We start from the raw sequence: 21,885 nt of genomic DNA, 5'->3' as shown, positions 1-21,885 counted from the left end.
TTTCAGGTGCCGACGGCTGTGACCAGGGAGTTCCCTTGCGTCTGGGCAATCCAGCTTAGAATTTCGCTGTGCTGTAGCAGAGGGTGCATCGAGTCTATGCCATGGGAGAGCATGTTTTATTGCAGAATTTGTAGTACATGGGGCTATAATGTCACAATACAAGATATGCTGGTGTAATATGTTTAAACTAAAATGCCTGATGGAGAGTTTGATAGCATCCATGTATTGTCATGACTTACCTTAGTGTCAGGAATTACCTGTCACCACTAGGTGACAGGACTAGTGGTGTCTGGAACACCTAACGAGGCAGAGGTATGAGCCCAGGGCTCCAGGCTCCAGCTGCCTAAGAAGATGACCTTGGATCAGCCTACCCAGCTAGCAGTGTAGAAGCCACTAGTTGAAAAGAGAGAGAAAGTTAAGTAGGCTTCATTGGAGTCCATGGAGTCTTAAGTGCTAGAGCGTGTGTACCGTGATCTGCCTGCTAATAAACATGGCTCTATTACTCTTTTAGAATATGATCAATCAGATTGTCAATTGTTCTAAAATATGGTCGATCTGATCATCAATTATTCTAAAATATGGTGCATCTGATGGTCAGTTCTCTCTGGGCAGGGGTTGAGGAGCACAGCTAGATGAGAAGTAGACATTAGGAAGAGCCCTGATCTCCCTGCATTGTCTCATGAGCACCCATCCAGTTTTATCTAGACAGGAGCAGCACGCCCACCCCTCCTTCCTTCCATTCTGTCCTGTGTGGCAGTCCTCACAAGCTCAAGCCCACCTGTGCGATAGACTGATTCCAATCATTGCCGCCCTTGTTATCTATTCTTATCATCACTTTACATAAAGCTCCATACTTTTGAGGCATCTATACATCCGGAGAGCCTGGAAATCTTGCAAACTATAAATGCAAAGCCCCTTGACCCATTCTACGTTAGTATCATTTCCAAAATACTATATATGTTATCTGATCACATTCCATTGCCCATATCCTCTGAGGGTCTCAATGCTGAACTGCTTCAGAAACTAAATCATACTCACAGGACTTGGTTTCTCGGCAATTCTGTCATCTGAAAGCATTGTTTATATGGCTGAGGTCAAAAGCTTCAAGTACTGCGTTAATGAGCTGCAATTCTGTTCATGTGACATTCTCCTCCAAACCCAATTGCCCTTTACACTGGATGAGTAAGTGGCTCTGTATGTGTGTGTCTGAATGTGTGTGTTTGATGTGCTGACATTTCTGAATTGAAGCCAGAAAATGTAACCTTTGTATGTTTGCTATTAAAACTCCAAATTCAAGGCTTATGAAAGGGATCTAACGTTTACTCAATATGACTTATTTAAGCATAGAATCTGACTCCCCCAAAGTACTAAGTATTCAGGAGAACAATACCTTTTTGAAAATTGTGATTTAAAATAATTCTCATAAAACCTTTACTGTTCAAATATACTGGAAAAAATATTGAGTTCTTGTTTGTGCTAGGCACTATTTTAAGTACCTTTCATGCATTACCTCATTTAATTCTCACAACCCTGTGAGGTAGGTGTCGTTATCACCGTATTTCAAATGAGGGAATAGAGTTTGCAGAAGTTAAGGCATTTTCTCAAGGTCTAGCAACTAGACGGTGGCAGAGTCAGGACTTGAACTCTGGACTCGGCACTGCCTAAGATACTTGGAAAGATTATTAGAAGGTACTTGGAGCCGCTGGTGGGGTTTGTGGTTGCACTAATGGGAGAGAGCCATGATAACAACATCCAATGGTGTCTATTACATAATAGAAAAAGGCTGAATATTCTTACAATTCAAATGATTTAAAATTTATTTTAAAATATTGCAACAAACAAGTAGCATATTCACACCTTTTATAATCCACTGGCAGGGTTTTAAAAGATGCAAATCTTGCTTGTTCCTTAAGGCTTTAATTTCGAGGCTGACAAAGACAGCAGACATTGACTGACCTCTGGAAGTCTGGCGTGGCAGCGTCTGAAATGAGACACTCAGAACAGGCTCATTAAGGAGCAGACGTTTCCCTACGCAGTTCTGGTTGTTCATTTGGGGTATCCAGAGTGAGGAGTTTGCAGAAATCTTAATAAAAATATTAGTCTACATTTACATACTGACTAACAAATAGCCAATAGCCATTTAGGACACACAGCCTGGAGTCTGTCTGTTTATCTCTCTTTCCATCTATCCACCCATCCATGGAGAACCCATTTAAACTACAGATCCAACCGAGCTCTCTTTAGATGGTTGGAATTGGCAGGTTCCTGGGCCAAGAGAAGTTCCTCATTCACTTGCTGTCTTAGTCTATTTTATATTGCTATAACAAAATACCACAGACTGGGTGATTTATAAGAAAAAAAATTAATTCTCATAGTTCTAGAGGCTGGGAAGTCCAAGGGTGAGGTGCCTACCTCTGGGGAGAGCCTTCTTGCTGTGTCTTCCCATGGCAGAAGGTGGAAGGACAAGAAAGCGTGTGTGTGCGTGTGTGTGCGTGTACAAGGTGGGGGAAGGGGGCCAAACTCATCCCTTTCGTCAGGAACTCACTCCTGAGATAGCAGCATTAAGCTTTCATGACCAAATCAGCTCTTAAAGGTCCTACCTCCCAACACTTGTTGCATTGGGGATTAAGTTTCTAACACATGAACTTTGGAGGAGCACAGTCAAACCATAGCACTTGCCAGGTGCATGACTCTGAGCTGTCTCCCAGCAGAGAAGCCAGCAGTTTGAGTTGAAATGGTAGAAGGGAAAGTCACATGCTGGGAGAGAGCATGAAACTGTCAGGGTATTTCTGGCAATAACTACAGACATATAATAAAATAGAAGTCAAAAATTGAAAGATTACCTTAGAAGTGGAATTCAACTGCTCCATTCTTTAGATGATCAAACAGAGGCCCAGAGATTTGCCCAAGTGACTTACACATGGAATATAATAGAACCAGCGCAGGAAAGCTGTCACTCCACTTAATGGATGCAGAGTTTTAACACTATTTATAGCAATAACATAAAAATGGATCAGGCATGTTCTATTAAATTATTCAATTTTACGGGAGAGTAGAGCCCTATTTTATTGATCTCATTTCATCTTCACGAGAACCCCGTGGGATAGGTGCTGTCATTACCTTCTCTGTAAAGGTAAGGAATAGGCTCGGAGAGGCTACATAACTTACTTGCCTATGGTCACACAGCTAGTAAGCCTGAATGCCAATTTAATTTAAAGTCCAATTTCTTCACCTCTAAAGCCCGTTACGTACTCTTGGCCACTATAATGCTTATTCTTTCATCTACCAAACTCAATTGCACTGATGTGGGATTTAAATTGCTCTTAATCCAATCCTAAGTTTAAATATTTTCCTAGGAGATGGGCTCCGTTGGGTGAATATTCTTGAAGTTCAGCTCCTTGAACTCTGCTGTCAACACTGCACAGGTTGTAGTGCTCATCACAATACCCCAGAAACTATGGAACAAAGGGTGGGTGAACTTGTGATGATGAGACAATGGATCTGGGGAGACTGGGTCAAGCAGGAAGAACGTGGATTGGGAGTCAGACGGACCCAGGGTTCAAACACCAACTTTGCCTCTTAGCAGCTGAGCAAAGATGGACAAGTAAATCGACCCCTCGGAGCTTCCACAATTGCAGGCCCTTAGTCTTCCCAGTCAGTCCCTCTCTGAGTCCCCTAGGCAAGTCCCCAAACCTTCCCTTTTCTGAAGTTCCCCCTACAAAGTTCCAGTCCTCTTGGTCTCAGCTGCTAACCCCATCTCCTAAGTCACGGGGAAAATTGAGGCTGTGGGCACCCATGGGTGGGTGGCCCTCAACTTCCTGGCCTTCCTTGCACCTACATAGTCATCGTGACCTCTTTGACCTGCTTCCTTCTGTGTCTCAGCAAATATGTGTCCTCCCCTCCCCCCATGTAAGACTTACCCTCCCCCCTGCTCTGGCATCTTCCCTGTTTAGTGTGTGTCTACAGCTTCTCTCTGGAGTCACCAAAGCTCCAAAGAGGAACCTGATTTAAACTGACTTTTAAGCAAAAAATAAAATATAAGTATTCAGATGTGGATAGATCATGGTCTTAATGCCAACAGGAATTCATTTCTCTGTATCCTTTGGGATTACTTTCCTCTGCATTGACTTAACTCTTCATTCTCAGAAGGCTTTCCCGGGCACAGAGCAACTCCCAACTTACATCCCATTACCTCAGCAGCTTCTACCAAAAGAGAGCTTCCTTTTTACAAAATTCCCAGCAGCCTCAGACTCAATCTTATTGGAAGATATTGGGTCATGTGCCCATCTCCAAAGGAATCACTGTTCTAGGGGGATGGACTATGCTGATTGGCTGGGCCTGGGTCACCTGCCCCCTTAGCCAAGGGACTGGATCTAACCCTTTCTAAACCAGACATCTTGAGAGAGGAGAGGGAATGGGTCCTCCGAGAAAAGTAAAGCTGCTATTACTATAAGAAGGGGGAATGTCTGCTGGGTAGGCAAAAAACAGAAGCTATCCACTCTGACTCTATCCCAGCCTTCTCCTTAACACATAAACCTGCTAAGTCTTCTTCATCTTAAAAATCCCTCCCCTCAAACCTGGGATCCCTCCTTCCTGCTACTAGGGCTACTGCTCTATCTTACGTTGCATACACACACACTTTTGAAAGAGTTGCCAGTTTTTGCTGTTTCTACTTGATGACAATTCATTCTTCCTTGAGTTTGGTGCAATCTGGCTTCTGCTCACACCATTCTATTGACATTTCTCTCCTTGAGTCATCAATGACCTGAAAACTGCCTCCTCTCATAGGCTTCTCTTATTTCTCTCAACCTCACTGTGTTATTTTGTACTTTGATCTTCCCCCCTTTAAAAAAAATCTGGAAAAATAAAATATTCAAGCAGCCAGCATCAAAAGCTGCACAGTGAAATTAGACTCCCCTCACCCTTGACCCTTTGTTAGACTCCTTGGTTCTTCTTCCCAGGGTCACTCACTGCGACCAGATTCTCATGCCACCTTCCAGGAAGGATGTGTTCAAGCCCAGAAATAGCCCACATCACACACAAGGGTGTTAGCATGCCATGTACAATTTCTGTACCTTGCTCTACTCCTTTCTATCTTGGAAGTTGTCTCTTATCTGCACATCTAACCCTACTTCCTTCTTTTAATAGCTTCCTAGTTTCCTACATGTGTTGAGTATATCCATAGGATAAATTCAGAGTCCCTTTCTCCTTTTTAAGCCTATCTCCTCTCTTGCTTTATGACACTGAGTGTCTTAGTCTGTTTTGTGCTGCTATAAGAATACCTGAGAGAGGGTAATTTATGATTTATTTGGCTCACGGTTCTGGAGGCTGGGAAGTCCAAGACTGAGGTGCTGCACCTGGTGAGGGCCTTCTTGCTGCATCATAATATGGTGGAAGGCATTGCTTGGCGAGACAGTGCATGAGAGGGGGCCAACTCACTTGCATAACAAACCCATTCCTACAATAATGACATTAATCCATTCCTGAGGGCAGAGCCTTCGTGACCTAATCACCTCTTCAGTGAGTTCCCACCTCCCAACACTGTTGCATGGGGGATTCAGTTTCCAACACATGAACTTTGGGGGACCCATTCAAATGGTAGCACCATACTCAATGGTTTTCCTTCTGCCTTCATAGCCACTCCCCATAGAAATTCCAACTCCATTAGGACTTCCAATGACAGTAAAATTTGGAGGGCCAAGACCTGCCTATGACCCAGAAAGGGAAGGGAAAAGCTTATTTCTTGTTTGTTTACAAGTGGAGTTTCTTCAAAACCACCACAAAATGCCCCCCAAATGGCATATTGCAAAACAACTCAGAGGTGGTGTGTGAATTTGCCCGAAAGCCTTCCCAAAGGACTGAGGCTTAGGTGTGTATCCTTTCTGTCCCAGGCACTCATCTTTTTCTCACTTCCCCTAACTGGGAACCCTTGGGCCTGGCTTTATCTTGTAGCTCTCTCCTATAACTCACCAGGCTCGTTGAGAAGGTTTTTGTTTCCTATCTTAAGTGGCAGGTCCTCATTATGCTTGTGTTTGGAATGGGAAAATGCTGAGGTGGGTTGGGGTGTGGCAGAGCCTGCAGGACCTCACTCCAGCCAGAGCAAAGCCACACCCATCAGACTTGGTCACTGGGCAGGACTGGGTCGGACCGGGTCAGTCAGCCCTCAGCAGCAGCTACCAGCTACCGTGTCCAGTATTTGATGTGCTTTCATCAAGTCATCCTCATGGTACCCTAAAGGTAAGTCCATGAGATCCATCTGACAATAATAGAAAATTTGAGCTTAGGGAACGTAGCTACCTTGCTTAAAAGTTGTACAGCTGGGAACTGATGGAGCCAGGAGTGGTACCCAAGTCAACTTAGCTTTTAAGTCCATCCCCACAATGAGATATATATTATGAGGCAGTAGGATACAGTGGAAAGCCCATGAACTTTGGAATTGAACAAACAGGCTCTGGATCTTGGCTCTCCTACTCAACTCCATATGACCCAGAACAAGTTGTTTAACTTCTCAAATTATCTGTTAGGTGGAGATAATCCTTTTCCTGCCGGTCTCACAGACTTGTGGGAATCAAAGCTATAAAAACAAAGGCAAATAGAAGGGATAATTACTATTTGAGGGCAAGTTTGTTTGAAGCCAGCAATGTGGGTTTAGGATGAATGGTGAAGAACAGATAAGAAAAAAAAAAATGATACTTTGTTGACATGCAAAAATGTGTAAAGTGCATTTTATCTAGTTTCTTTTTAAAAAGCAGGCAAAAGAATAAAGTAATGATTCCACATTTGTTAAATGAATAAAAAGCATCCATCTATCTCTTCATCCAGCCGTCTAGGACACAGACCAAGATGTTAACATAGTAAAGATTGGGGTGATGGAATTACAAAGGGTTTTGTTTATTTTTCTTGGTACTTTTTAATAGCTTATTTCTGCAATAAACTGATAGAAGAGTCCGACTCTCTTGTCAGATCTAGGATCAAATCATAGACACTTAAATTCTCTAAACCTGTTTCCGCATTGGATAGTGAGGACTTAATGGAGCTATTGAGGGGACCAAAGGAGAAAATGCTTGTAAAACACTTAGCACAGTATCTGGCTTATGGTGAGCACTTAAATACACTATTATTCGTCCATTCCATAATATCGTGCGCCTGCGCTGGGTCTTTGAAATGCAGTGGTGAGCAAAACACATGTGACTTTGCCTCTCATGTAGGTTACGGTCTGGATGGGACTATAGACAATCAACAGAGAAGCAAAGAAATAAACATGCAATTATAGTCTGAGATAAGTCAGATACTTTATTTCTATGGAAGAAATGACCAGGATGCCCTGAGAGAGAAGACCTGGAGGAGAGGATGAAGGATCCACTTCATTCGGAGGTGATCTGGAACAGCCCCTTGGAAGAGGTGGCAGTTCAACTGAGATCTAGAGGAAAATGAAATATTGCGGGTTATTTTTAAATAAACATTTTTTTTTAAAAAAAAAAAAAAGCAAAACAAAACAAACTTGCTGTGCAACGCAAAAGACCCTCTCCCGCCGACTTCCTCTTAAATAAACACACGAGGTAAAATATCCCTGATTGTAAAGGACCTTCATTATTAGCAGGAAAAGGAGACTTTAATCTTCTATTTTTCTGCCAAAGGCCAGACCATGCTGAATATTGTCTGACTCTACTTGGGAGAAAAGCCTTGGTCTACAAATGACTTTTCACAATGATCAAATGTGTATGCAGCTAGCTCTGTGCTTAGCTGGCTGGTTCTTGCTGGGTGGGTCCCTTCTTGTTCTGCTGTGGGGAACCGGAAGGCATAGAAATGACCCTGAATTTCACTGAATGTGCACATTTAAAAGAATAAAATAAAAAAAGACTTCTTTGTCTTTTTGCCTAGGCTATCTAGCTTGGATGTCTTTTCATTGTGACCTTCTGGTCTTGTTATTCTGAAGATGCCATGGTGTCTCGACGGCGGCTGGGCAGGCAGCTCCCCTGGGCCATTAGCCTCATGTTATCAGACTCGATTAAGCAGCAAGCAGCATGGGATGGGCCTTTATCCTCCTCTCCAGCGCCTCTCCCTGTCTCTCCCATCTTTTCCCCTCCATTTCCTCCCTAGACTCTTTCCTTCCCTCCTCCAAAGAAGTAATGTCTTTCCTTCGGGTACCACTCAACTTAGATGTCTGTTCCTCCTGATAGCATCCCTGGCCCTGTGTAGACTCCTCTCCTCTGTGCTCAATGGCAGCATCTGTCACATGGTACCATGCAGTGGCCTGTGTGTGCATCTCTCTCCTCTACTAGACCCTAAGCTCAAAGAGCACAAGGACAGGGATCCTCTTATGTGCCATTGTATTTCCAGTGTCTGGCGTGCTGCTAGGCAGAGGATGTTCAGGACCCAAATATCAGCCCTCCTCATCATCCCTTAGCACCAAAATACACACCAAGGCAGCCACTTGGGAGCCCTTGTCTTAGAGTTTTTGACTCAGATGAAGCATGTTAAATAGCATCAGGCTGGCCTTACCAATTTGGCTAAATATTCCCATTCTCTTTATTTCTATTTTTTCCCCTTTCTTCCATGGTAATAACACTCTCATTTAAAACAGCTTTCATAGATTCTTATTATAAAATAATATTAACAATACCTATTGTTATTTAAATTTTAAAAAGTACAACCAAGCATAAGGGAGAACGGAGAAAATTCAAACAATCTGTAATTCTCCTAATCTCTATAAGCATACATATAAACTGTGTACAAATATGACATGTACATTGGTGTATATAATTTATAGAATGGGAACATATTGTACACACTGTTAGTAATTATATATAACTATGTCATTTAATATTCTTCTACATCTTCTTTTAATTTTTTAAAGTGTTTTGCGTGGTAATACATCAAATAGATGTATCATTATTTATTTAACTCTTTTCCCTATTGGTCTATAGTTGATTCCAATTTTTTTTTTCCTCTAATGATTCTTCGATGAATGTCCTGTGTCTTGATGGGATAAACCCAGGAGTACAGAGGAGGGATCAGGAAAAGCCTCCAGGAGGAAGCGACATTCTTCTGGAGATGGAAAGGATGTGTAGGAGATAGCTGGGGGAAGGGAGGAAGAGTGGGAGGTGAGTGTTCCTGGCAGAGGAGACAAAGACTTGGAGGTGAGAGAGTGCATGCGTGTTCTGGGAACTGGAACTATTTCAATACAGCTGGAGGGTGTGTCGAGGGTGGGGGTGTGGGCTGTTGTCCAGGTGACCAGGGCCAAGTCCATGCTTGGGAGTGTGGGCTTTGGGCAATGGGGAGCCCTCGCAGGCAACTGCAGCATCTTTGAAAGATCCTGTGGCTGCCATGGCTGAGCCAACTCCACATTTGACAACTTGACTCTGTTATTAACACAGTGAAACAGAAATTAGAAAGAAGAGAAGGAAAAAAAAAAACAGCTTATGCGTAACAGCTCACAGATGATAAGCTTTCCAACCTGTCTAATCTTAAATTCAGGAGCATGATTCAACAAGTTAAAATTCTTACTCCCTTCTCCAGCCCTGGAAGAAGCACCTGGGATTTAAATAATGTAGTTGGTTTCCGGCCTCCCTCCCTGTTCCAGGAGCCCCATTGGTGTACCCCAATGACAAGGGGGGTGGATTTTCTTTTAGTCGCTGAGTGAGGCTGAAGTGTTCACCCAAGACAGCCAGGGAGGCAGGTGTGGTCCACGCTGCGTTTGTGATTAGATCCCAGCCACGAGCGGCCCGTTCTCCAAGGACACAGCAGGCGGGAGCTGATCCGCTGTGCCTCCCAAGGGCTGACGTCTCCATTTAGGGAGCGCTCCTGAAGCTAATGGGCAGTGACAGCTCCATTTGAAAAACACAGAAACACTTAACAGGGAGGCTGTGATCTGCCAGTCCCGTAAGCTGCTTATTAGCAGGGAAATCACGCTCCCGTGTATCGTGCCCCCTTGGTTAACCCCTGTGCTTGCGTCTCCTCTGTGCTATCTCACTTAAGGATTTCATTGTTCTCCCAGGCAGTGAGGGGGGGTGGGGCGAGTGGGGTGGGGGAAGGGGCTGTGGAGCTGCCAGAAGCTGTTTCTCTGTCTCCCATCACAGCCCCGGGGGAGGCCCCTGCAAAGCAACAGCCTTCTGGTGCGGATGGGAAATGGATGGTTTTTAAAGAAAAATGGTCTCTGAAGACTCTCTGTGTCTCAGCTAATGTGCTTCCTACGCTGACTGGCTTGGGTCCCAACACCCGGGCCAAAGAAAAACACCCACAGGTCTGCCTTATAACGGGCCACACGGACCGTCCCTGCCACCCGCCCCTCTGTATTTTCTGCTCCACAACCCAGGCCACCATCCTCTGCTCTGGGTGATTGCAGGCGTCTCCTGCTCCGTGTTCCTGCCACCAGTCTAGCTCCCCAGTCCTCTATAATCCCCATGCTGGAGCCAAGCGGACTCCGGCATCCTTGACAACTCCGCGGAAATCTCAAATTTATCATAAATGAAACCAAGTATCTGATTCCCCCACAAATATGCTCTGTTTCTATTGTCTCCACTCACCAAAGAGCTCAGGCCAAGAGTCTTGGGGTCACCAACAACTCCTCTCTTCCTCTCATACCTTCAGCAAAACTTGTCAACTCTAAATTCAAAATGTGCTCCAAGTCCAAGTGCATCCTTCCATCTCCCCAGCGATCACCTTCCTCCCAGCCTTCATCATCTCTTACTGGGATTATTGCAACAGCCTCCCAACTGGTCCCGCTGTTTCCATTCCTATTCTGTGCACTGCACCGTGATCCTGTTTAAACATAAGTCAGATCCCATCACTCGGGGCTCAGAATTCTCCAGCGCTTCTCGTCAACCTGAGATGAAAATCCTTTGTCCTTGCAAGGCCAGCGTGGACCATGCTTTAGCTCCTGGCACCCTCTGTGCCCCTTCCTGTCCTCCCCCCTTGGTCACTCTGCTCTGGCCACACTGGCCTCATTGGTGTTTGGTGACTATGCCAAGCACTCTCTTGTCTTAGGGCCTTTGCACGTACAGTTGCCTCTGCCTAGAATGCTTTTCCTCCAGACATCGAAAGGGCCACCTCCCTCACTTCACTGAGGTCTTGCTCCAAGATCATTTCCTCAGAGCTTCATTTCACCTTATTGAAAATGACATCACCCTTACTTCATCCCCTGACCTGGCTTTATTTTTCTTAATATCACTTATCTCCATCTAGCACTAAAATATATATGTACATTTACAGTTATATTTCTCTTTGTTGCCTTTCTTCCCCAGTAGAACGTGAGTTCCATGAGGCACAGGTTTTGTACCATGTGCTACTAGCACGGGGCCTGGCACAGCGTAGATGCTCAACAAATATGTGTCAAATGAGAAAATGAATAAACAAGTGAATGAATCTGGACAGTAATCCTGGCCACACCGAGTTGACCCCGAGAGGTCATTGTTTTGTGGGAGTTTTCCCGACTGGCCAGCAGAACAGACCCCTGGTCTTGATAATGTGGCTGAGGGTCGCTTCTCTTTCTCTGAGACCCTGAAGCCAAGATTTCAAGACAGCTGAAACAATTTAGCTTGGAATGACAAATATGTCTCTTTAAGTCTGACATGAGTCTTTTACAAATTCAAGGCCATTTCCTCAGTATTTAAAACTTAAGCACCGTGAGGATACCCCAGCGCATGCTGTCTGTAGGAATTTGGAGTACAGAACGAGAACCTTACTTGCCGCTATGATGTGCTGAGCCCCTACTTGGAGCCGGGCACTGTGCCAGTCACGTGCATTTTCTCATTTTATCCTCATACCACAACCCCATGGGAGAGGAATTAGAATTGTCCCTGTGTCACAAAAGAGGAAACTGAATCTTTAAGGAACTTGCCCAGAGTTGCACAGCTAGTAGGCAGCGTGCTGCCAGGGTTCAAATTTATGTCTGCAAAATATAGACTCCTGAGCTCACCCGAATAAGAAGAAAGCGGGAGGCCGAGGCTCCTGGAGAGCTAAGGTCCTTTGCTTCCCTTAACTGTATGGCTTACAGTCCTTGACTTTCTCAATGAACCTTCACTCTTCCAACGACTGAAGTTCAGTGGCAGCCTCATTCCTCATCAGGATCCTCCCAGTTGCCAGATGCCGTGGCCGATTTTCAGTGTCCCTCCTGCTTGACTTCTTGGAGATATTTCAGTGGTAACAATGCCCTTCTCCTTGGGTTCCTCTCAGTCTTTAGCTTGTCTCCTGCTCTCTCCTGCTTCTCCTCCTCCCTTCTAAGACAGCTTTAGGGGCAATTTTATCACTGGCAAATGGAAATAAAATACCTACCTGATAGGGTTGTTACCTGAATTTAAGAAGTCATGTATGCAAAAACACTTAGCAAATGTTTTGTTGCATAGAAAGTGCTCAGTGGTTTTTATTACTATTATCTTTATTCCATCCTTAAATTTTTTTTTTTCAAGACCTCTCTCCTGAGCTTCAGAACCTGTACTTCTGATTCCCGCTGCTCCACGTCCGGGCTCTCACTGACCCCTCAAAGTTGTCATGTCCAAAATGGAAATAGCCATCTTTCTAAAATCTCCCACTTTCTCTGTCTCTGTCATTCAAACCGGAGGCCTCATCGTGTCATCCTTGACTGCCCCGCGCCCTGCCCAGCTCCGTTACTCGGTCAGCCACCAGCCTGTCCGCTGCACTTGCAGAAGTGGAGCCAGGGGCTTGCGCTCTTATGTCAGACGGACCCGACTCACCTTGCAGCTCTGGCATACGTTAGCCGTGTGACCTGGAACAAATTCCATAACCCCCCGGCCTCAGTTCCCTCATCTATAAAATGGGGTTGATAATAATACCCACTTCATAGGGTCGTTGGGAAGGTTAAATAAGGTGATGCGAGGAAAGAGCTTTCCAGGGTACCTGGCATGTGACAAACGCGTTATCAAAATTAGCTGTCATAACTATGACGACTACTATTATTATATTATTAGGTTGTAGTTACCTCCTGTAGACACTATGTTTGAAACACTTAGACCTTTTGTGCAAAGGGGTTTTGCTGTCAAAGAACAAAGAACAGAGAACCCCAAATTTAGTGACATGTCTCTTCTTGGTAGGTGATATTAGCATGTGCATGTGTGTGTGCACTCATGCACACGCATACACACATGTACACATGTGTTATATGCCACAGTTGGGGGCTTTTTCACATAGAAGGACCTGCAGGATGGGTGAGAAATGCGATGGTTTTCTCTCTGGAACCTGACTGCCTCACCAAGCCCTGGTTTGTATTTTCTCCCACACTCTTCCTTCCTATTTGGAGAGAGGATGGCTGAGTTTACCTCCTGGCACCTTGTACTTGAGGGTCAATGGCTGATCCAGCTAACCAGCCTCGTGGTTACCCAGGCACCGCAGGCATCAAACCCAGGTTCTGCAGTTGGGATCTCTCTCTACTGACTGGAGTTTTTAAGCTATGCTGTGTTGAGCTGGAAACATCTATTGTTCCCGACTGAGAGCCAGAGGACAGTACTTTGAGGGATCTGCTGCTATAAATATTGGGGTCTCCCAGGTGACGTATAAATGGGTCATGACTTTGCATCTTGCATTACATGAAGCATCACAGGGACTTTAATCTCATCTTTCCCAACAGATGAGCTTGGCTGATGCCTTGGGGTGGGGTGGGAGGGAAATGCACATGCCGCTGGCCCCACCATCTCACGCCTTTGCCATACATCTCCCAACTGCCCGGAAGGACACCAGGGGCAGCTCCTGATCCACAGCAACTGAAGGTCAGGAGCCCGAGGTCATGCACCAAAGGTCATGAGAATTTTGCATTTTATGTTGCTCTCATTTCTAATCATGGAAACAACCTCTCCGAGTTTCTTAAAGGGAATGGATTGGAGAAAAATCACACCCAATTATGCTAGGTTCTGTTTTGTTTTGGCTTTCGTTTTTGTTTTTCTTTGGTTTTGTTTTTTCCCCACCCACCACAAGTTCTTTTCTTCCCCTCTCATAGTGTGGGCGAAATGCTGAAAACTTCGACCGATTTTTCACCCGCCATCCACCAGTCCTAACACCTCCTGACCAGGAAGTCATCAGGAATATTGACCAATCAGAATTCGAAGGATTTTCCTTTGTTAACTCTGAATTTTTAAAACCTGAAGTCAAGAGCTAAGTAGATGTGTAGATCTCCGTCCTTCATTTCTGTCATTCGAGCTCAACGGCTATTGTGGTGACATTTATTTTTCTCATTGCCAAGTTGCATCCATGTTTGATTTTCTGATGAGACTACAGTGACCGTGTTTCAGGACCCAAATGTCCTCAGGTAGTTTGGAGCATCTCTACGAGATGGGATTATGCAGATGGCGGATGGAAAATGCTGCTGCATAATGAACACGTTATCGAAGTCCTCTTACGATTTATTTTGCGCAGCATGTCAGCTAAGTAGACCCAGTGGGGAAAGAAAATGCCTGCTTTCTTCCCCTCTTTTACTGCACTGCCGTTTTCACCCCAACCATCCAATCTAGATCCTTCCTACAAAATTCGTGGATAATCGAATGCTAGCAGTATTCTTCCACTTCCCGGCCTGGAGCTTGGCTTGTATCCAAGTATATGGTTGCTTTGGCCTAGAGGGAATCCCTCTATTCTGTCTGTTCTGGAGGCATCAGAGCCTTGAAAAGAACATGCTCAAAATAAAATTTTATGTTGTGTTATTTTTTTTAACTCAAAGTTAAGAAGATTATCTACGTTCTAAAATTTCAGGAGTGTGCTTCTAGATAGTTTCAGTCTAAAAGCACTTCAGGGGGTCAAAAGGCAACCAGCTTGGGTGCTACCTCAGTGTTGTACTTTCTGATACTCTATGTCTCTGGTCACCTTCATCCCCAAACTACTGGAAAAGGGCATTTGGCACCACTCCCTGCAAGAACACGGTCACTCTAGCAAGGTCCCAAAGGGGCCACGGTCTTACATTACATTTCAAACTTTATTTGCTTTGGGGTTTTGTTTCTGTTGTTGTTCAAATGCAAAAAAAAAAAAAAAAAAAAAAGAAAAGAAAGAAAAGTGACTCACTTTGTTACACATGCTTTAAAATATGTGACCAAATGTTATTAGCCACAATGACCTGCTTTGATTTTACCACGAAGACGGTTCTGGAGCCTGGCAGCCCCGTACCTGTGGGGACGGGATTTGCCTAGGTTTGTCACTGGCTTTGGAAAATGAATTAAGTGCTCTGAGAAAGATGCCATTTCTTGAAACAAAGATGGTTGTGTTCTTCACCTTGTTGTTTTGCAAGATGTTTGTGGAAATGTTCATTTGTACCTGGATATCTGTTATGTGCCCTTTTTCTTCTAGCATCGAGATACAATAAAAAAAAAAAAAGAAAGAAAGAAAAGAAAAGAAGAAGAAATGCTATTTCAAGGAAAACTGATCTTTTTGAAAAATGTGGACCCCGTCTACAAAGTGGGGCACGAGGAAGGAACTCGGGAGAAAGGAACTAAATCCAGAGCTTAATCTTGGCCCCGGTATTCAGCCAATCAGAGAGGCAGGGGCTGTGGACCATTCAGGGACTCCTGGTGGCCTGCAGTGGGGTGGGATGACCTGGCCAGAACCTCCACGGATGTTGAAGCCCAAAGCCCACACTCCCCCCAGAGTCAAGTTGAGAGGCTGGCTGGGAACATGAATGGGGCTCTTGACTTTCTTATCAAAATCACCACTCCTGCCAGCTTGGACTAAATATTCTTTCTAGCAAGCAGCTTTGTGAGCTCCCCGAAGCCCAAGGAAACCCTTGGGTGGGAGAAACTTCATTTCTTTCTGAGCGGATTAAGACAGCAGGTCTCATCCTTGCCTACCACATCCTGCTATTCTCAGGCTGCCCTAAAGAGAATTCTTATCATGGTTCAAGTGATTTCCAGAAGTTCCAGGGCTTCTGAGAGACCATCAAGGGAACATTGAAAACTTGACTAATGTCCTTGAAGTCAGACTTCTTCTCCTTAAGAAAACCATGATATGGATTTCCCCTTAGGAAACGTCCCCCGTAGGTCATCTTGGATTGCTTCAGGCTTGGGGACCATCCCTGCTGTTGCCACCATGGTAGCAATCTAGACCTAAAGTGAAGCCCACTTGAAGTCCTAGCTGAGAAGCTTAGGAGGTTAGAGAAGGAGGAAAATTGGGGCAAAATTCCCTCATTTTATTATTGGGGAAACTACAATCTGAAGAGAGGAAGTAACTTGCCCAAGGTCAGTCAGCTAGGATACAAACCCAGGCTTCCTGATTCTCAGCCTGGGACTCTTTCTGCTCTCTAGCAACGTAACAGGCATCTCTGAGTCATGCCCACCAACAGGCAAGTTATTTGAGGTCCTTCATCTGTTCTCTCATTTTGCTTGGACCTGCTCTCAGGAAGATAAAAACCATGGAGAAACATTGGGCCATTGACACGTGATCTGAGACAACTTTAGAGAACAATGTAGGATGGATGGATAGAAAGATTGATAGATAGATAGATAAAATATAATGTATATGTATATTGCACTCTACATTTTCCAAATTCTTGCCATTATTTTTCAAAAGTTTAATTGTTTGCAGAAATAGATACTCAAGCCAAAGTCTCTATTCCCCTAGCACACCTTCCTGAGCAATGGTCAGAGAAGGAAGGAAGGAATCAGTAGTCAGAATTCCTACCATTTCCTTTTCTATCCACATTTCCAGTGCAGGGAAGTCTGAGAAACAGAGCTCTAAGAAAACATAGGGCCATGGCTGCAGTGACCTTCTTGGGGGATTAATAGGAGGTCAGTGGAGTTAATAGCCCTCCTTGGATGAATGCTGCTTGGATGTTGATACCATCTGTGGCTTCGGATGCTATCAACCCCAAAGGAATTATCCCAACAGAGAGGGCTATTCTTTCCCAACTTCTAGGGTAAGATCCAGGAGTATTTTCTAGGGGGATCTGCCCACAGGGCAAAGTCCATAAGAGCAAGTCCTGTCTGGACTGTGTGTCTGTCTGAAGCATTGGTCTTCACCAACACAAGAAAAGGGGAAGGGCTTTCAAAGTTGGGGCTGGGGAGAAGCAAACTTTCACTACCTGCCCACAGGCAGGGAAGGCCAGATAGGGTAGATGAGACCAGGGGAGACCTGAAAGAAGGCAGCTGCCTATCTTCTAGCCCCAGATCTACCTGTCTTCTAGCCCACACAGAGCCCTGGAGCTCTCAGACCTTGAAGGGGCTTAACAGTTCAGTTCATACTGGGGCTCAAAATGGACAGTGGCCCATTCGGGAGACTGGTAGACCAATGGTAATAAATTCCACTGTTTTGCTTCAGAGTGAGGTCCCTGCCTCAGGGGTGACTGCAGGTTGGGAAAAGTGAGGAGGCTCTTCCTTGGCCACATCTTCATTCATAGATTCGTTCATTGAACAAACAATTATGAACAGCCTACTGTGTGCCAGGTACCATTCTTGGCACTAGAAATGCAATAATGAAGAAACAGACAAGGACCTTGCCCCCTTGGAGACAAATAATAAGTAAACAAGCACTCTCTGAAAGCAATAAGTGCAATAAAGACAATGAAAAGGATACCAAAGTGTGACTTGTAGGGATTGAGAGAGGGATGCATAGACAGTATTAAAGGAAGAGGAGGCATGCGAGCTTTGCTCTGAACACAGGCAGCAACACACTGAGTTCCTGGGGGATGGAAACTCCCACAGCCCAACACAGGCTCACAGCAGGCAGGACAAGGCAAGGCAGAGGGGGTGGGATGTGGCAGGAGGTGGCCCACCATCCAGAAAACAGTTCCACTGGCATCTCTAGCCTGCTCCGCTCTGGCCACACATACCCAAGTGTGCTGCTGAGACAGTGTGTCCCCCTCACTGCCACATCCCCACACAGGGTAGGTAGGGAACTCCGTAGAGACATTTTACCTATCTCAGGGGAACAGCAGAAAGAAGCACTTCTTATGAAAGGAGAATGAGCCCAGCGATGAGAAACCCTTATCAGCCAGTGACCATTAGGGGATAAAGCCTATGTGGTGATTGGCCAAACTCGAATGGATCGATCAATCCTCAACGACCCCTGCCCCCTTTATAATCTGACACATCTCTGGCTTCAGCCTGGTGGCCTGCCTGGGACCAGTGAATCCCAGGGGTTATCCTTGGTTGTCCCATAATGAAACAGCCATCAGGCTGTCGCTCCGGTCAGAGGGGCTGAGAGGAGGCATACTTAGCAGTGATGTGGTCAGGTGATACTCACAAACCCACCGTGCAATCTTGGGCGAGCCATTTCACCTGCCTGTGCCTCAGTTTTCTCATCTGTCAAACAATGCCGGGGGGGTGAGGACTCCAGCTCTATCTGCCTCCCAGATGTGTGTGGTGAGAATGGGAAGAAATGATAAGCTGACAAGGACCTTGAAGAAGTCAGCGCATCATACAGAAGATCCATTTATCAGCCCACACTCTGATGTTTCCTAGCAAAACTTGCTCCAAACTAGAGTTAGTAAATTGGGGTTAATATCTCCCCCACCTCCCCACTAAAAAAGGGAAATGCCAGACAAACCAGGAGAATCGAGTTGCTCTGTTTTGTTTTTTGTTTTTTTTAAGGCTGCCCTTACAGACCTTACTTTAAGCTTTGGATTTTGTTTCTTATAGTTTGTTGACTAGATACGTGCTGTAAACATCTTTGGAGAGAACCTCTGGCTGATGAAGACCCAAATTCTAAGCTGTGGGTGGGTTTTTGAGTATCCCTTCAAAGCCTGGATTGTACCAGCAAGTGTGGGGTGGATAGTCATCAACTCCTTCACGTGGCCATTCTACCTTCTTGGGAGCAGAGCAGCTGTGCACGTTCATCTTGACAAAGAAAGAGGCCTCCTAGCCACAGGGGTCGCTATTGAGCAGTTGTCTCTGGGCCACTCTACCTAATGACTAATTCTATGGTATTTTGCATGGTAATAAGTAGTTTCCAATTCAATTCATCTCAAAGCCAAAGAAAATACAACACACACACACACACCCACACACCACTTTGTGGCAACACTTAAAGAAATTCAATGACTTACTTCCTTTCTTAGAAGATGTCCACCAAGTTTTCTATCCCGAAGACAACATACAAAGCTAGTATGTGCAATGAGCTGCTAAAAATTGTCAGCACAGGGGCTCTTTCTGACTCGTGAAATGACATCAGGCTCCCGGTAACTGGCATGTCTTGGTCCTGTTTCCTTCTTCTTATGCTGTGTTAATGTGTCTGCTTTCCATTTGGCAGAGAGACAAGCGAGATACCTCCAACTTCGACAAAGAGTTCACCAGACAGCCTGTGGAACTGACCCCCACTGATAAACTCTTCATCATGAACTTGGACCAGAATGAATTTGCTGGCTTCTCTTATACTAACCCAGAGTTTGTCATTAATGTGTAGGTGAATGCAAACTCCATTGTTGAGCCTGGGGCGTAAGACTTCAGGCCAAGTATATGTATAAATTCTAGTCTTCCAGGATTCACGGTGCATATGTTGGCATTCAACATGTGGAGAGCTTGTCTTAGAGGGCTTTCCTTTGTATGTGTAGCTTGCTAGTTTGTTTTCTACATTTGAAAATGTTTAGTTTAGAGTAAGCGCATTATCCAATTATAGAGGTACAATTTTCCAAACTTCCAGAAGCTCATCAAATGAACAGACAATGTCAAAACTACTGTGTCTGATACCAAAATGCTTCCGTATTTGTAATTTTTAAAGTCAGAAGCTGATGTTCCTGGTAAAAGTTTTTACAGTTATTCTACAATATCTTCTTTGAATGCTAAGCATGACTGGTATTTTTAAAAGTTGTGAGTAAGCTTTGCAGTTACTGTGAACTATTGTCTCTTGGAGGAAATCTTTTGTTTAAGAATTGATATGATTAAACTGAATTAATATATGCAGACTCCCTTGCTTACATGTCTGTTTTTAAATGGACCCTGATCCAGCAGTGACAAACTGGAGATCTATAGGGTGATGTGGCTGGTTAAGTGAGCTTCATTTTACTCACACAGACTTTTAGTTAATTGAAACTACTGTCAACATTAAAAAATGAGATATTTTTATAAATTTCTGGACTTTAAGATTCCCTCAGAAAAAAAAATCAGAAGACTGACAGCACCAGGCATATGTTTTCATGTGGAAATAATTCTACAGAACTGAAAAATGGCTGTCTCCTTTGAAAGCAGTATGTGTTCTCATTTTGCAACAATCTCCACCACCCCCTATTGTCTTATACCCTCCGCCCACTTCCCTGGCTGCTATAGCCACTTGAGGTTGAGACCTGTGTCATTTGTGAGTCACAGGTTTGATGACCTCAATATTTTCTTGTGCACATAATCAGAGTATGTGCATAGTCATCCGTTCAATGTGGTTCGTGTTTATTAAGCCCTCAAGCACAAAGTACGTAAAAATTTTATTCCAGCCATGACAAAGTCAGCAAGAAGGCTGGTGTCAGCATAGAGATAAGGCTTTTTTGTAGTCCCTGAGGATCTTACTATTAAAACTACTTTTACTATTTTCTCTTAATTTAGGTTAGTGTAGAAAGAAAGAGAAAGAGAGAGAGAAAGAAAGAAAGAAAAAGAGAAAGAAGAAGGAAGGAAGGAGGAAGGAAGAAGGAAGGAAAAGAGAAAGAAAGAAAGGTGTATGCCCTTTTCTCAACAGCCATCCTTGTCCAGGGAGGTGAAAATAAAGAAGATCACTTCTAGATGCTGTTGGCACAATGAGGAGCCCCATTCTCTCTCTCGGAGCAGAGTGGCACAGTACTGAATCACTGGGTGTCAGCCTGGTACCTTCTTTGAATGAAGTCATGCTTCTATTTTCTTTTCAAAAGATGTAGTAATCCAATCTGTAGCACATGCGTTTGTAGCTGCTAAGGCTAGTGGGTAGCAGAAAAGAGCAAACCTGTCACACTAAGTACGTTATGACTCTCCACAGAGTTTATTCATTTCTTTCCTTCTTGGAAGAGCCCCAGTAAATGGAGCATTGGGAAGATGTAGTGAATCCATTGATCCTACCGAGTACATTTATCTTTGCAGAATTTGAAAAACTCCACCAGTTAAAATTGGCTGAAGCCAACTTAAAGAAACGGTGTGTTCAATGCCTCACATTTAGAAAACAAAAGTACCTGGGTTCCTTGAGATGTTTGATGACATGTTCCATCTAAGATGCTATTGCAGAAGAGGTTACCTCTGCTTCTGCTTCCTCCCCATTCCATGTTTGCCTCTCACACTTTCTCCCTCTGCTGGATTTAAACCCATCATTCATTTAATAAATACTGAGCACCTATTCTGAGCCAAGAGGTTTAGAGACCAATAGGATAGTTCAGGACTTTCCACTCACAGGGACAGTATGGGAGCAGACATCCCAGCCTCTCATCTTCCTAGGATCATGTCTAGTGAGAAAGAGTGGAAGTGCCTATATAAGTCCTGCGTTTTACTCTGATCAGCTCAGCCTGGTCACGTGTACACTCCTGCATCGAGCACTGTGTCTGGGAGGAGAGGAGAGGTAGATTAGGTGCTTTGATTGGCAGAACCTAAGTTGTGTTAGTTGTTTATTACTGCATAACAAATTACCCCAAAGCTTTTTAAAGCAACAAAACTTTATTACCTTTCAATGTCTATATGGCTTAGCTGATTTCAAGTCTTTCATGAGGATGCAGTCAAGCTGTTGGCCAGCATTGCAGTCACATATGAAGGTTCAACTAGGGGAAGGTGGGATTCACTTCCAAGTGCACTCACGTGGTTGTTGTGAGCTTCTGCTCCTCACCTCATAGGCCTCTGAGGTGGCTGCCTCTGGACATGGGAGCCGACTTCCCCTAAGGCGAATGATTCAAATGAGAGTGCCTAATTTGGAAACTAGTCTTTTTGTGCCCTAATCTCAGAAGTGACATCTCATGATGTTGCAGTTTTCTTTTCTTTAGAAGTAAGTCAATAAGTATAGCCCATGCTCAAAGGGAGGGGATTA

At 44.4% G+C, this 21,885-nt stretch overlaps 1 protein-coding gene across 2 annotated transcripts in view; it reads left to right on the top strand.

Annotated features, from left to right (window-relative positions):
* Positions 1 to 19,823, top strand: part of PRKCB (protein kinase C beta) — a 293,928-nt gene extending 274,105 nt beyond the window's left edge. The window contains exon 17 of one of the 2 annotated variants that reach the window (XM_069485934.1): positions 19,174 to 19,823. In XM_069485934.1, coding sequence (XP_069342035.1) covers positions 19,174 to 19,326 — 153 coding nt within the window. In that variant the 3' untranslated portion in view covers positions 19,327 to 19,823. Of the gene's footprint in view, positions 1 to 13,948; positions 14,229 to 19,173 lie in introns of those variants that run through there. The other variant, XM_069485933.1, reaches the window with a different exon arrangement.
* Positions 19,824 to 21,885: the final 2,062 nt, after the last annotated feature.

The sequence above is a fragment of the Eulemur rufifrons genome, chromosome 14, assembly GCF_041146395.1.
Source record: "Eulemur rufifrons isolate Redbay chromosome 14, OSU_ERuf_1, whole genome shotgun sequence".
NCBI classification, from domain to species: Eukaryota; Metazoa; Chordata; class Mammalia; order Primates; family Lemuridae; genus Eulemur; species Eulemur rufifrons.
The sequence above is the reverse complement of the archived record's forward strand: the minus strand, read 5'-3'. Positions and strand labels throughout refer to the sequence as shown.